Here is a 13,454-nt window from a genome sequence, read left to right on the forward strand (position 1 = left end):
GCCATATAATCAGCTAAACAAATGTTATAGAGTATCTTTATGGTCATCTATCACTGGCAACTTGCAGTGTATAAATATCCTGTTTTTTTAGAATTTATTAAATATGAGTAAGAATCTTTAATACTTTGAGAATTGTAACTACCTGGCAAGTCCCAAAGAAAAATACACCCCTTTCCCACATGCCATTGAGCTGTTGGTGTGTGACTCAGAGGAAGTTGAGTAGCGCTTTCCTCGGTCTCTCTGGCACAGTGTATTAACACTCATGTGTTTTCTCCACAGTAAAACCTACCGTAATTGATGTTGACATCTATGTTAACAGCATTGGTCCTGTGTCATCAATAAACATGGTAAGAAGCTATTTTCTTTTCTGATCTCACAGTCTTTGCATCAGTTCTTGCTTACATTCTCGTTGTGGGTTTCTGCCCGAGATTTATCATGCAAGTTTAAACTCAAAATTGACTTCTTAAATATGTAGTATTTATTGGAAGTTTAAACACTGAAAATGGTAAAACTCAAGGAGTAGAGATTGTGACACCAGCAGTGAGATGTTGCTCTAATGATTAAAAAGTATCTCATCCCCATCTTGTCCACAAGTGTGTTTACTGTGCGTAGATTTCCAGATGATGTTATTTGCAGCTGTGCAGTCATTGGCTATGTCTGACCTCATTTATACTAGGGATGAATATAAATGACAGCTTTTTTACTTTAGTTAATTTTTCAAGATCCAAAAGACCTGCCTTTCAGCATTTCTCAGGAAAGGATCTGAGATTACCTAGTTTATACTTCTGTTTCCCTGAGGGTAAATATCCTGCCTTTTTTTTAAACAGGGGAGAAAGTATGGGATCAAGTATATGTGTGATTTCTCCTAATAGAGGAAGGTGTTTTCACAGACTTACAAGCAAAGTGAGCTCCAGTAGTAACTATTTCTAGTGTAGAAGAAGGCCTTCCCTGTACAAAGTGCTTAGCTCTTAGGAAGGTGCTGGTATGTTGGCATCCACCAGTGTCAGGGTCTTCTCACGGGCGCCTCAGGCCGGGGTGGGCCTCCCTGAGCAGAATGTGGAGGATTCCAGGAGCAGGCACTTGCTTTGCGGGCCCAGTGATGCAGGAACCCCTAATGCTGGGGACTTCTTTGTGTTTCCCTGCTGCACAACGGCTCCTGGATTTGGGGGATGCTTGAGGCTGAGGGGGATTTGCAAAATGCCAACTTAAGAAGCCTTCCTTTCATTGCAAAGTTCTGTGGATGGAAATAATCCTTCCAAAATTAATAGCAAAATCCTTTCTTTTCATTGCCAGATATTAAAGTGTTCATCTTTTCGTTGATGGTATAAAGGTTCCATGTGGGGCTAAAATTTATGGATCACTCACTTTAAAAAAAATCCCCTATGTCATCCATACACTGGAGATGGGCCACTAGCAAAGAGGTGAAGTGAATAAAAGAGGATTCACCCCACACAACCTATGGGCTGCAGATTGTGAAATGTAGACTGTGACTGTAATACTCTCTTTCCCTGATAAATAATTATTCAGTTGACCGCACTGAGTAGTCATTTCTCAGTTTGTTTCTTATTTTGGAGTTTTATTTTCTTACACTAGTTCCACCATACTTTATTCAGACACTGATTTATGTCTCACACTAAAACAGAAGTGCCTCCATAGATACATAGTCACAAAATTGTTTTCGGAACAGTTGCTTGTATCTGCATATCTAGGGATTATCATGAACTCCTGTAACCTTGAGATCTCCTTTGTGCCCAGGATTAGGTTTTGCTGTTGGAATTGATAGACTTTTCTGCGTGAAAATCATAGGCTGCAGAGGAGGCTAAAAGTAAGTAACAGTCCCCACAGGGTGATAAGGACTCTGCTAATGGCTGGCACCCCCTCAGGAAAGCCCACTGCAGTTGGGATAGATTTCTCTGATGACGTCTTCTCAGTCTGGGATGAGGCCGATAGGCAGGGGTCTGCCAGGTGGGACAGGTAGGAAGGTCCCCAGTAAAAGGCAGGATGGCAGGTATGTGACACAACTGGGGACTGAGGGTCTGATGTGCTGTTTGAAGACCATGTGGGTGGGCGGGGCTGGGGGCACTGTGGACCTGCAGAGACTGAGGCTCTGAGGCCATGTGTGGTGAAGAGTCAGCTTCACCCTCAGCTCTGCCCCAGACAGACCCTGCTCTGGGGAGTGTGCAGACCCTTCCATCTGAGTATGTCAAGGTCCGACTTCACGAGAGATTAGTTCACATCCAGATTCATAAATAAACCATCATGGTACCCAGAGAGCCAGAGCAAAGGTAGATTCATGTTCCCGGAGGAGGGAATGTGCAGCACTCGTGAGAGAGGTTTCAGAGGCCTCAGGGTGTCAAGGGCTTCCGAGTTGCTTTTTTTTTAATTTAAATGTTTATTTGTAAAAACATTTTTTTTAGGTTCACAGCAAAAGTCAGAGGAAGGTACAGACATTCCTCATATACTCCATGCCCCGACTCATGCATGGCCTCCCCAACTATCAACATTGCCTCCAGAGGGGAACATTTGTTATAGTCAGTGAACCCATGTTGACATGTCATCGTCACCCAAAGTCCACAGTTTGCACTAGGATTCACTCTTGGTGTTGTACATCTGTGGATTTGGACAAATATATAACGACGTGTTTCAACCATTACAGAATCATACAGAGTAGTTCCACTGCCCTAAAAATTCTCTCTGTGTCTGCTTCCTGAAGGATGAGTAGTTCCAGCCTTTGTGTTCCTAGCACTTTGCTTGGAAGTCAGAATGATAAAGGTCTTCTTCTCCCATTGCTGAGTACATCACACATACCCACTATATCTATGAAACCAAATGACACAGTTTCAAAAGAATTGTAAAGGGCTCTAAAGTGGACCGCATGAAAAAAAAGCAATTCAAAAGTAGAGAACTGAGTGTTTAAGTGGGAATTGAAGATTGAGTCAGCAATAATAATTTAAAAAATGAGAGACTAAAACAATCAAATTAAAAAACATTATGGGAGAAAGGCACAATTTAGAGATGTGTACAGGATTTAAGGATGTAAATTTTTATTGCGGTTTTGATGATAAGCTAAAGCCTGATAAAGTTATGGCTTTTCCCCCCTAAATATTCATTTAACAATCAAGGAAAGAGAGAAAACCACAATTTCCTCATCCCCCTCCTCTCCTCCCTCCCACTTTTCTGCTTCTTTTATTGAGATTATTCATACTGAAGTTTCAGTTTCAGACATTCTCCCTGAAAAATAAAATGAAGATGCATTTCAATCTCTTGTTTAATAGATTGATTTTCATTGTCTTGTCTCTCTTGGAGTTGTTTGTGCTTTTTCTAGTTATAGAGGAGATTAGAAATGGTTCAGATGGGTTGAAGAGAATCTTTTTTTACAAAGCCTCAATCACATACTCTGTCTTTGTCATTATAACATATCTAAATGTGCACAGTTCCTCACAGAAATTACCCATCATTTGTTTCAGGCCTTGTATGGAAGCTGCATACAAGGGAGCTTGAGAGTTTATTTTTGAGAATATTCACTGTAAGAAACCTTTTAGTAATGGAACAAAGAAAACTAATGCTTTGTTACCTATTCTCTGCTATCAGTCTGTCTCATTTGATCTTCATGAGATCATGGTAGAGAAGATACTGCCTTTCCCACTTATTTGTGAGGAGTGAGCTTGAGCTGATGGGGATGGAGACCCCAGAGCAGTGGTTCTGACTCTAGCCCACTGCATTTCTGTGGTCATCAGGAGCACGCAGCAGCAGCACCTATAGAGCTATAGCTCTTACTTGGAACTTGAGATGAAAAGGGCTCAAGGGTGAGTCTAATGCTAGGATCGTTTTCCTTTTATTAAAAAAAATTAATAAACTTTACTTTTTAGAGCAGTTTAAAATTTTTTCCCAGCTTTGTTGAGATACAGTTGGCATATAACATTATGTAAGTTTAAGGTGATTGGATATATATATCCAGTATACTGCGAAATGATTAAAACAATAGGGTTAGTTAACACTTTCATTGCCCTACATAGTCCTTTTTTGTGTGGGTGTTGAGAACTTTTAAGACCTACTCACTTAGCAACTATCAAGTATATAATACTGTATTGTTAACTATAGTCACCATGCTGTACATTATATCCCTGGAACTTATTTATCTTAATACTAGAAATTTGTACCCTTTGACTAACATTTATGCATAAGTACCCCTGCCCCCCCTCCCTGGAAACCACCAATCTACTCTGTTCCTGTGATTTCTGGTTTTTAAGATTCTACATGTAAGTAAGATCATACAGTATTTGTCTTACTCTTTCTGACTTATTTAATATAGCATAATTTTAAATTTACAGAAAAAGTGAGTAGAAATCACAGAGTTATCATATACCTCTAAACACACACCCACACACACTCTCTCTCTCTCTCTCTTTCTCTCTCTCCTCGTATTATTAACATCTTGCATTAGTGTGGTACATTCGTTATGAGTGATGAACGGATATTGACACATTATTATTAGCTGAAGTTTATAGTTTACATTAGGGTTTACTTTTGGTGTTGTACATTCTATGGGTTTTCACAAATATATTTTGACATGTATAATGTACTCACCATTATTTTATCATACAGAGTATTTTCACTGCCCTAAAAATCCTCTGTGCTTTACCTCTTCATCCCTACCCTCCAAGCCCTGGCAACCACTGATCTTTTCACTGTCTTCATAGTTTTGTCTTTTCTAGAAAGTCATATTTGGAATCCTCAGTATGTAGCCTTCTAAGACTGGCTTCTTTCCCTTTGCTTTTAAAAGAACTGGTATAAGTCATCTGAGGATATCTAACACTTGCAGTGATTGAGTCAACACGATGTGACTGTAACAGCTGGTTGTGATGCTGTGTTACCCAGAAATTAAGGGGGCAGCTGTGTAGATCATAGAGACGGGTTAAAAATCATTAGTATATGCTCCATTATATGATCCATAGCCAAAAGTATAAAACTTGTAGTATGGCATGCAGCCAGGAGGGGCATGGGGGAACATGGGGGCCCGTGAAGCTCGCTGTGACATCTGTGAACCTCATCCCTGCTCCTCTCACTTTTGGCTGCAGTTTTGAGACATGAAGTCAACGACCATGTGGAATCACAGAAGGTCAGGAGGGAAGAAAGTAAATTCCATTCCAAGAAATCTATTACTGCTGGAGGATGTCCATTGCTTTGTAAAACTTTTCTGAAGGCACCTAAGCTCAGGAAAGTCCAAAAGAAGTGAAGGCTGGAGCACCGCAGTGCCACCCTTGTTTTGGTCTTCTTTGCATTTATGCTGCTTAAGATTCATCACAGTTTTTGCATCTACAGTTTGATATCCTTCAACAGTTTAGCAATAATATTGGTCATTATTTTTTAAATATTGCTCTGCACCATTCTCTCTCTCTTTTCACGTCCTAGGAGTCCAATCCTGTGAATGTTAAACACTTCTCCCAAGTCCCATTTGTCCCTTATGCTTGTAGTTTTATTTACATCCCTTTGCTCTCCATGCTTCAATCAGTGGAAACCTTCCAACCTACTTTGTAGCATCCTAAGTTGCTGCTCATGTGTCTGTTATCTGTTAAAGCCATCTGTTGAATTCTTTTTTAAAAAAAAATATTTATTTTATTTATTTTAAAAAATATTATTTATTTATTTGGCTGTGCTGGGTCTTAGTTGAGGCTTGCGGGATCTTTTTTTAGTTGTGGCATGTGGGATCTTTTTAGTTGCAGCATATGGGATCTAGTTCCCTGACCAGGGATTGAACCCAGGCCCCCTGCATTGGGAGTGCAGAGTCTTAGCCACAGGACCACCTGGGAAGTCCCAGCCATCTGCTGAATTCTTCATTTCAGTTAATGTAGTTTTCATTTCTACTATTTTAATTTGACAGTTTCTAATAGATGTAGTGTCTCTGGTGACATTCTCCATCTTGCAGTCTTTTTTTGAACACGTTAATCATTCATTTCTAGGCTGATAGCTGCAGTATCTGGCCATCTGTGGTATCATTTCTATTGTCTCCTTTGTTGCTTGGCCCCATGTTTTGGTCTGCCTGGTAATTTTTTTTTTTTTTTAGAACTATTTGGTCACATTTTTTTTTTTTTTTGGCTGCATCGGTTCTTAATTGCGGCATGTGGGATCTTCGTTGAGGCATGTGGGATCTTTCATTGTGGCACGTGGTCTCTTCATCGCGGTGTGCGGGCTTCTCTCTTGTTGTGGCATGCAAGTTTTCTCACTCTAGTTGTGGCACACAGGCTCCAGGGTGCGTGGGCTCTGTAGTTGTCTGCCTGGTAATTTTGATTATGTGCGAAAGTTGTAGAGGCTTCACGCAACATTCCCTCTCGTGTCTGGAGGTCAGAGCTGGTGTAGGGGCTGCTCTGCTGTCTTGCTGAGGCTCAGCTGGGCTCTGGTCCCCACCACCCCAGTCTTGGGGATAGCTCCGCAGGAGTCCCACCTGAGGGCTTGAGATGCTTCCCAAGGCAACTCCAAAGTGGTCCAAAACTCTAATTTTTATATTTCGGACAGCATAAAATGGCTGAAAATTCTGCTCTTTTTAAAGCCATTTTTATGACTGCTTTATCACCTCTTCCCTGTGCAGATTAGTCTGTAAATGTGTTGAGGGAAAAACTGTGTGCTGTCTGGCTCATTTCCTCATCATTCTGTCTCTCTAAAGCCTCACCCCTCATGGTAGGGCTCCTTGGCTGCCCCAGACTCTGGTTATGCCTCGGCTCTGCCAGGTCCCTCACTCCTAGCAGCCACTCCCCACTAGCTCCTGCACATGGAGGCCAACAGGAGGTAAGTTCTGGGGAGAGAGGGCATGTGCGAAGTGCAGTCTACCTGCTGACCCTGCCTTCTTGGTGTTGGGCCTCTTAAATCAGTTTTTAAATGTGTATTTTATCCAGGTTTTCTATTTGTTCTTAGTGAGAGTGTTGATCTAGGACAAGCTTTCCCATCATAGCCACACACCTTTGATTTAAAATTTTAAGTTTAGGCAGAATAAGTTTGATTTCTAACAGTTGGCAAGGAAATAATTTGGAGCCAAGAGTTAAGCCCTATGAAACTTTACTGTGCGATTTTCTTCTTGCTTCAGTAACCTTCCCAGATGTCTTCAGATTAGTGAGAAGGGAGGGCTTTCTGAAGTCCATTCTGTCCAGGTTTTCATATAAATAATGACTCTTTGAGGGAAATTAAAGGGAATTAATGATGTATTTCTTCTGGCAGCATTAGCTTTAGAGGAACAGAGCCATGGTCTGTTTGTTGTTGGTTGTTTAAGAGGATGGTCTTGTACGTAGTTTTAATATCCTTTTAAGAAATGAAAAACAATATTTATATTTATATATATTTATAAAGCGTGTGTGTTTGACATTTGGTTCATCACTAGACATAAAGCCCTTTCCAGTGTAACAACAGTAGAAATAATAATGATGGTATATAAAATATACATATTATTAAATAAATCAATAGAATATTGGAAGAGCCACATGGCATAAATGGGAAAGATTTCTGGAATTTAAAAAAAATCTCCAAGAATGAGAAAGAAGATGGCATTTAAAGGCCATACTTTGCTAGTATTTTGTTGAGGATTTTTGCATCTATGTTCATCAGTGATATTGGCCTGTAGTTTTCTTTGTGACATCTTTGTCTGGTTTTGGTATCAGGCTGATGGTGGCCTCATAGAATGAGTTAGGGAGTGTTCCTCCCTCTGCTATATTTTGGAAGAGTTTGAGAAGGATAGGTGTTAGCTCACCTCTAAATGTTTGATAGAATTCACCTGTGAAGCCATCTGGTCCTCGACTTTTGTTTCTTGGAAGATTTTTAATCACAGTTTCAATTTCAGTGCTTGTGGTTGGTCTGTTTATATTTTCTATTTCTTCCTGGTTCAGTCTCGGAAGGAGGTGCTTTTCTAAGAATTTGTCCATTTCTTCCAAGTTGTCCATTTTATTGGTGTGCAGTTGCTTGTAATAATCTCTCATGATCCTTTGTATTTCTGCAGTGTCAGTTGTTACTTCTCCTTTTTCATTTCTAATTCTATTGATTTGAGTCTTCTCTCTTTTTCTCTGATGAGCCTGGATAATGGTTTATCAATTTTATTTATCTTCTCAAATAACCAGCTTTTAGTTTTATTGATCTTTGCTATTGTTTCCTTCATTTCTTTTTCATTTATTTCTGATCTGATCTTTATGATTTCTTTCCTTCTGCTAACTTTGGGGTTTTTTGTTCTTCTTTCTCTTATTGCTTTAGGTGTAAGGTTAGGTTGTTTATTTGAGATGTTTCTTGTTTCTTGAGGTAGGATTGTATTGCTATAAACTTCCCTCTTACAACTACTTTTGCTGCATGCCATAGATTTTGGGTCATCGTGTTTTCATTGTCATTTGATTCTAGGTATTTTTTGATTTCCTCTTTGATTTCTTCAATGATCTCTTGGTTATTTAGTAGTGTATTGTTTAGCCTCCATGTGTTTGTATCTTTTACAGTTTTTATCCTGTAATTGATATTTAGTATCATAGCATTGTGGTCGGAAAAGATACTTGATACAATTTCAATTTTCTTAAATTAACCGAGGTTTGATTTGTGACCCAAGATATGATCTATCCTGGAGAATGTTCCATGAGCACATGAGAAGAAAGTGTATTCTGTTGTTTTGGGATGGAATGTTCTATAAATATTAATTAAGTCCATCTTGTTTAATGTATCATTTAAAGCTTGTGTTTCCTTATATATTTTCATTTTGGATGATCTGTCTTTGGTGAAAAAGGGTGTTAAAGTCCCCTACTATGATTGTGTTACTGTTAATTTCCACTTTTATGGCTGTTAGCATATGTGCTTGCCTTATGTGCTGAGGTGCTCCTATGTTGGGTGCATAAATATTTACAATTGTCATATCTTCTTCTTGGATTGATCCCTTGATCATTATGGAGTGTCCTTCTTTGTCTCTTGTAATAGTCTTTACTTTAAAGTCTATTTTGTCTGATATGAGAATTGCTACTCCAGCTTTCTTTTGATTTCCATTTGCATGGAATATCTTTTTCCATCCCCTCACTTTCAGTCTGTATGTGTCCCTAGGTCTGAAGTGGGTCTCTTGTAGACAGCATATATATGGGTCTTGTTTTTGTACCCATTCAGGCAGTCTGTGTCTTTTGGTGGGAGCATTTAATCCATTTACATTTAAGGTAATTATCGATATGTATGTTCCTATTCCCATTTTCTTAAATGTTTTGGGTTTGTTATTGTAGGTGTTTTCCTTCTCTTGTGTTTCTTGCCTAGAGAAGTTCCTTTAGCATTTGTTATAAAGCTGGTTTGGTGGTGCTGAACTCTCTTAACTTCTGCTGGTCTGTAAAGGTTTTAATTTCTCTGTCAAATCTGAATGAGATCTTTGCTGGGTAGAGTAATCGTGGTTGTAGGATTTTCCCTTTCATCACTTTAAATGTGTCCTGCCACTCCCTTCTGGCTTGCAGAGTTTCTGCTGAAAGGTCAGCTGTTAACCTTATGGGGATTCCCTTGTATGTTATTTGTTGTTTTTCCCTTGCTGCTTTTAATATTTTTTCTTTGTATTTAATTTTTGATAGTTTCATTAATATGTTTCTTGGCGTGTTTCTCCTTGGATTTATCCTGTATGGGACTCTCTGTGCTTCCTGGTCTTTAACTATTTCTGTTCCCATATTAGGGAAGTTTTCAACTATAATGTCTTCAAATATTTTCTCAGTCCCTTTCTTTTTCTCTTCTTCTTCTGGGACCCCTAGAATTCGAATATTGTTGTGTTTAATGTTGTACCAGAAGTCTCTGAGACTGTCCTCAATTCTTTTCATTCTTTTTTCTTTATTCTGCTCTGTAGTAGTTATTTCCACTATTTTATCTTCCAGGTCACTTATCCGTTCTTCTGCCTCAGTTATTCTGCTATTGATCCCTTCTAGAGAATTTTAAATTTCATTTATTGTGTTGTTCATCACTGTTTGTTTGCTCTTTAGTTCTTCTAGGTCCTTGTTAAACATTTCTTGTATTTTCTCCATTCTATTTCCAAGATTTTGGATCATCTTTACTATCATTACTCTGAATTCTTTTTCTGGGAGACTGCCTATTTCCTCTTCATTTGTTTTGTCTAGTGGGTTTTTTCCTTGCTCCTTCATCTGCTGTGTGTTTCTCTGTTTTCTCATTTTGCTCATCTTACTGTTTTTGGGGGTCTCTGTTTTGCCTGCTGCAAGTTCGTAGTTCCCATTGTTTTTGGGGTCAGCCCCCAGTGGCTAAGGTTGGTTCAGTGGGTTGTTTATGCTTCCTGGTGGAGGGGACTGGTCCCTGTGTTCTGGTGGATGAGGCTGGATCTTGTCTTTCTGGTGGGCAGGACCGCATCCGGTGATGTGTTTTGGGGTGTCTGTGACCTTATTATGATTTTAGGCAGCTTCTTTTCTAATGGGTGGGGTTATGTTCCTGTCTTGCTAGTTGTTTGGCCTATAGTGTCCAGCAGTGTAGCTTGCTGGTCATTGAGTTGAGCTGGGTCATAGCATTGAGATGGAGATCTCTGGGAGAGCTTTCGCTGTTTGATATTACGTGGAGCTGGTAGGTCTCTGGTGACCAATGTCCTGAACTCGGCCCTCCCACCTCAGAGGCACAGGCCTGATGCCTGGCTGGAGTTTCAAGACTCTCTCAGCCACAAGGCTCAGAAGAAAAGGGAGGAAAAAAAAGAAAGAAAGAAATAATAATAATAATAAAATAAAAGTTATTAAAATAGGAAATTTTTAAAAATTATTAAAAATAAAAAAATTAAAAAGTAATAAAAAATTTTTAAAAAGAAAGAAAGAAGAGAGCAACCAAAGCTAAAACCAAATCCACCAGTGATAACAAGCACTAAAAACTATACTTAAAAGAAGAAAAAAAAAAGGACAGAGAGAACCCTAGGATAAATGGTAAAAGCAAAGCTACACAGACAAAATCACACAACGAAGCATACACATACACACTCACAAAAAGAGAAAAAGGAAAATAATATATATATATCTATATATAAAAAAAAGGAAGAGAGCAACCAAATCAATAAACAAATCTACCAATGATAAACTCTAAATACTCAACTAAGATAAACATAAAAGCAGAAATAAATTAGATACAGAAAGCAAACCCGAACCCTACAGTTGCTCCCAAAGTCCACTGCCTCAATTTTGGGATGATTCTTTGTCTATTCAAGTATTCCAGAGTTGCAGGGTACATGAAGTTGATTGTGGAGTTTTACTCCGCTGCTCCTGAGGCTGCTGGGAGAGATTTCCCTTTCTCCTCTTTGTTTGCACAGCTCCTGGGGTTCAGCTTTGGATTTGGCCCCACCTCTGTGTGTAGGTCGCCTGAAGGTGTCTGTTCTTCACTTAGCCAGGACTGGGATAAAATAGCAGCTGATTAGGGGGCTCTGGCTCACTCAGGCCAGGGGGAGGGAGGGGTATGGAATGTGGGGCGACCCTGCGGCGGCAGAGGCCAGCATAACATTGGAATGCCCTGAGGTGCATCGTGTGTTCTCGCGGGGAAGTTGTCCCTGGATCACGGGAACCTGGCAGTGGCGGGCTGCACAGGATCCCAGGAAGGGCAGTGTGAATAGTGACCTGTGCTTGCACACAGGCTTCTGGTGGCTGCAGCAGCAGCCTTAGCATTTCATGCCCGTCTTTGGGGTCTGCACTGATAGCCGTGGCTCGTGCCCATCTCTGGAGCTCATTTAGGCGGTGCTCTGAATCCCCTCTCCTTGCACACCCCAAAATGATGGTCTCTTGCCTCTTAGGCAGTTCCAGACTTTTTCCCGGACTCCCTCCCAGCTAGCTGTGGCACGCTAGCCCCCTTCAGGCTGTCTTCACGCAGCCAACCCCAGTCCTCTCCCTGGGGTCTGACCTCTGAAGCCCGACCCTCAGCTCCCAGCCCCCACCTGCCCTAGCTGCTCAGTTGACAAGCCTCTCAGGCTGGTGATTGCTGGTTGGCACTGATCCTCTGTGTGGGAATCTCTCCACTTTGCCCTCTGCACCCCTTTTGCTGCGCTGTCCTCCGTGGCTCTGAAGCTTCCCCCAACGCACCCCCCGTCTCCACCAGTGAAGGGGCTTCCTAGTGTGTGGAAACTTTTTCTCCTTCACAGCTCCCTCCCAGAGGTGCAGGTCCTGTCCCTATTCTTTTGTCTCTGTTTTTTCTTTTTTCTTTTGCCCTACCCTGGAACGTGGGGAGTTTCTTGCCTTTTGGGAAGTCTGAGGTCTTCTGCCAGCATTCAGTAGGTGTTCTGTAGGAGTTGTTCCACATGTAGATGTATTTCTGATGTATTTGTGGGGAGGAAGGTGATCTCCATGTCTTACTCCTCTGCCATCTTGAAGGTCCCTCCCAAAACCAGTGCATTTTAAACTTATACCATATGTCCTCTTTTCTTTGTCCTCCTGTGTCTTGAAGCTTTTCACTACTTTATACAAAATGTCATTAGATATGCTGACTGGTAGGATGGGGCATTCATGTCCCTTTGCGAATGGATATGAACTTTTCAGCAATTTAAGAACAGTGAGTCATCTCTAGTAATAAAACTTCTCTCCTTTGTCAGCTGTGATCTTGCACACCAACTCCTTCAAATGTATGAGTAGCTTATTTTTCTTTTCATTTTAAACTTTTCCATTTCTGTTGGTTATTTCCCAATTGATATCCCTCATTCTTCAGAGTATGGGCTACATTATGGACCTCTGAAAAGAGCACTGTCTTTAAGTTTAGTGTAAAAACATTTTCTGAAAGGGAGGGCTCCCTGCCCCTGCCAACTCAAATTCATATGTTGAAGTATTTTCCCCAGTACATTAGAATGTGAACTTATTTGGAAATAGAGTCATGGCAGTGTAATTAGTTAAGATGAGGTCATACTGGAGAGGGTGGCCCTAATCTGATATGACTGGTGTCTTTATGAAAAGGGCAAGTTTGGAGGCAGACATGTACACAAGGAGAACACCATGTGAAGATGAAGGCAGAGATCTACAAGTCAAGAAATGCCAAAGATGGCCAGCACACCAGCAGCAGTTGGGAGAGAGGCCAGGACTAGATTCTCCCTCATGGCCCTCAGATGGAGCCAACCCTGCTGACATCTTAATGTTTAGCTTCCAGCCTCCAGGCTGTGAGATAATACATTTCTGTTGTTTGCACCACCCGGTTTGGGGTACTTCATTATGATAACCCTAGCAACCTAACATAGGGCCTGTCCCCTACTTTGCAGGTTCTGGTCATTTATTTATTGTCACTTTTCATGTGACCCTGACCTGATGCTGGATGCAATTCACCCTACCATGCTTGCCTTTTCTCAGGACTCAGTGGCATAGCAGGCTCTGCATGCAGGTTGGGGACTCACTCCCTCTTCATCCAGCTGCTCTGCTAGTTAGGTTATGTTTCACACTGTCTCACTAGTCTCAGAACACCCTGACAACTGAGGGATTCCTGTTCTGCTTGAAAGCGAGAACATGAAACCCACTCACAGAGAGTGAATG

The 13,454-nt window shown here is 40.8% G+C and overlaps 1 protein-coding gene across 1 annotated transcript in view; it reads left to right on the forward strand.

Moving 5' to 3' along the window:
* GABRG3 (gamma-aminobutyric acid type A receptor subunit gamma3) overlaps window positions 1-13,454 on the forward strand; it is a 572,166-nt gene that overhangs the window by 55,776 nt on the left and 502,936 nt on the right. Inside the window, exon 2 of the mRNA XM_082385169.1 lies at window positions 280-347. Coding sequence (XP_082241295.1) covers window positions 345-347 — 3 coding nt within the window. The 5' untranslated portion in view covers window positions 280-344. The remainder of the gene's footprint in view (window positions 1-279; window positions 348-13,454) is intronic.

Source organism: Balaenoptera borealis, assembly GCF_965194805.1.
Source record: "Balaenoptera borealis genome assembly, chromosome: 3".
Lineage (NCBI taxonomy): Eukaryota > Metazoa > Chordata > Mammalia > Artiodactyla > Balaenopteridae > Balaenoptera > Balaenoptera borealis.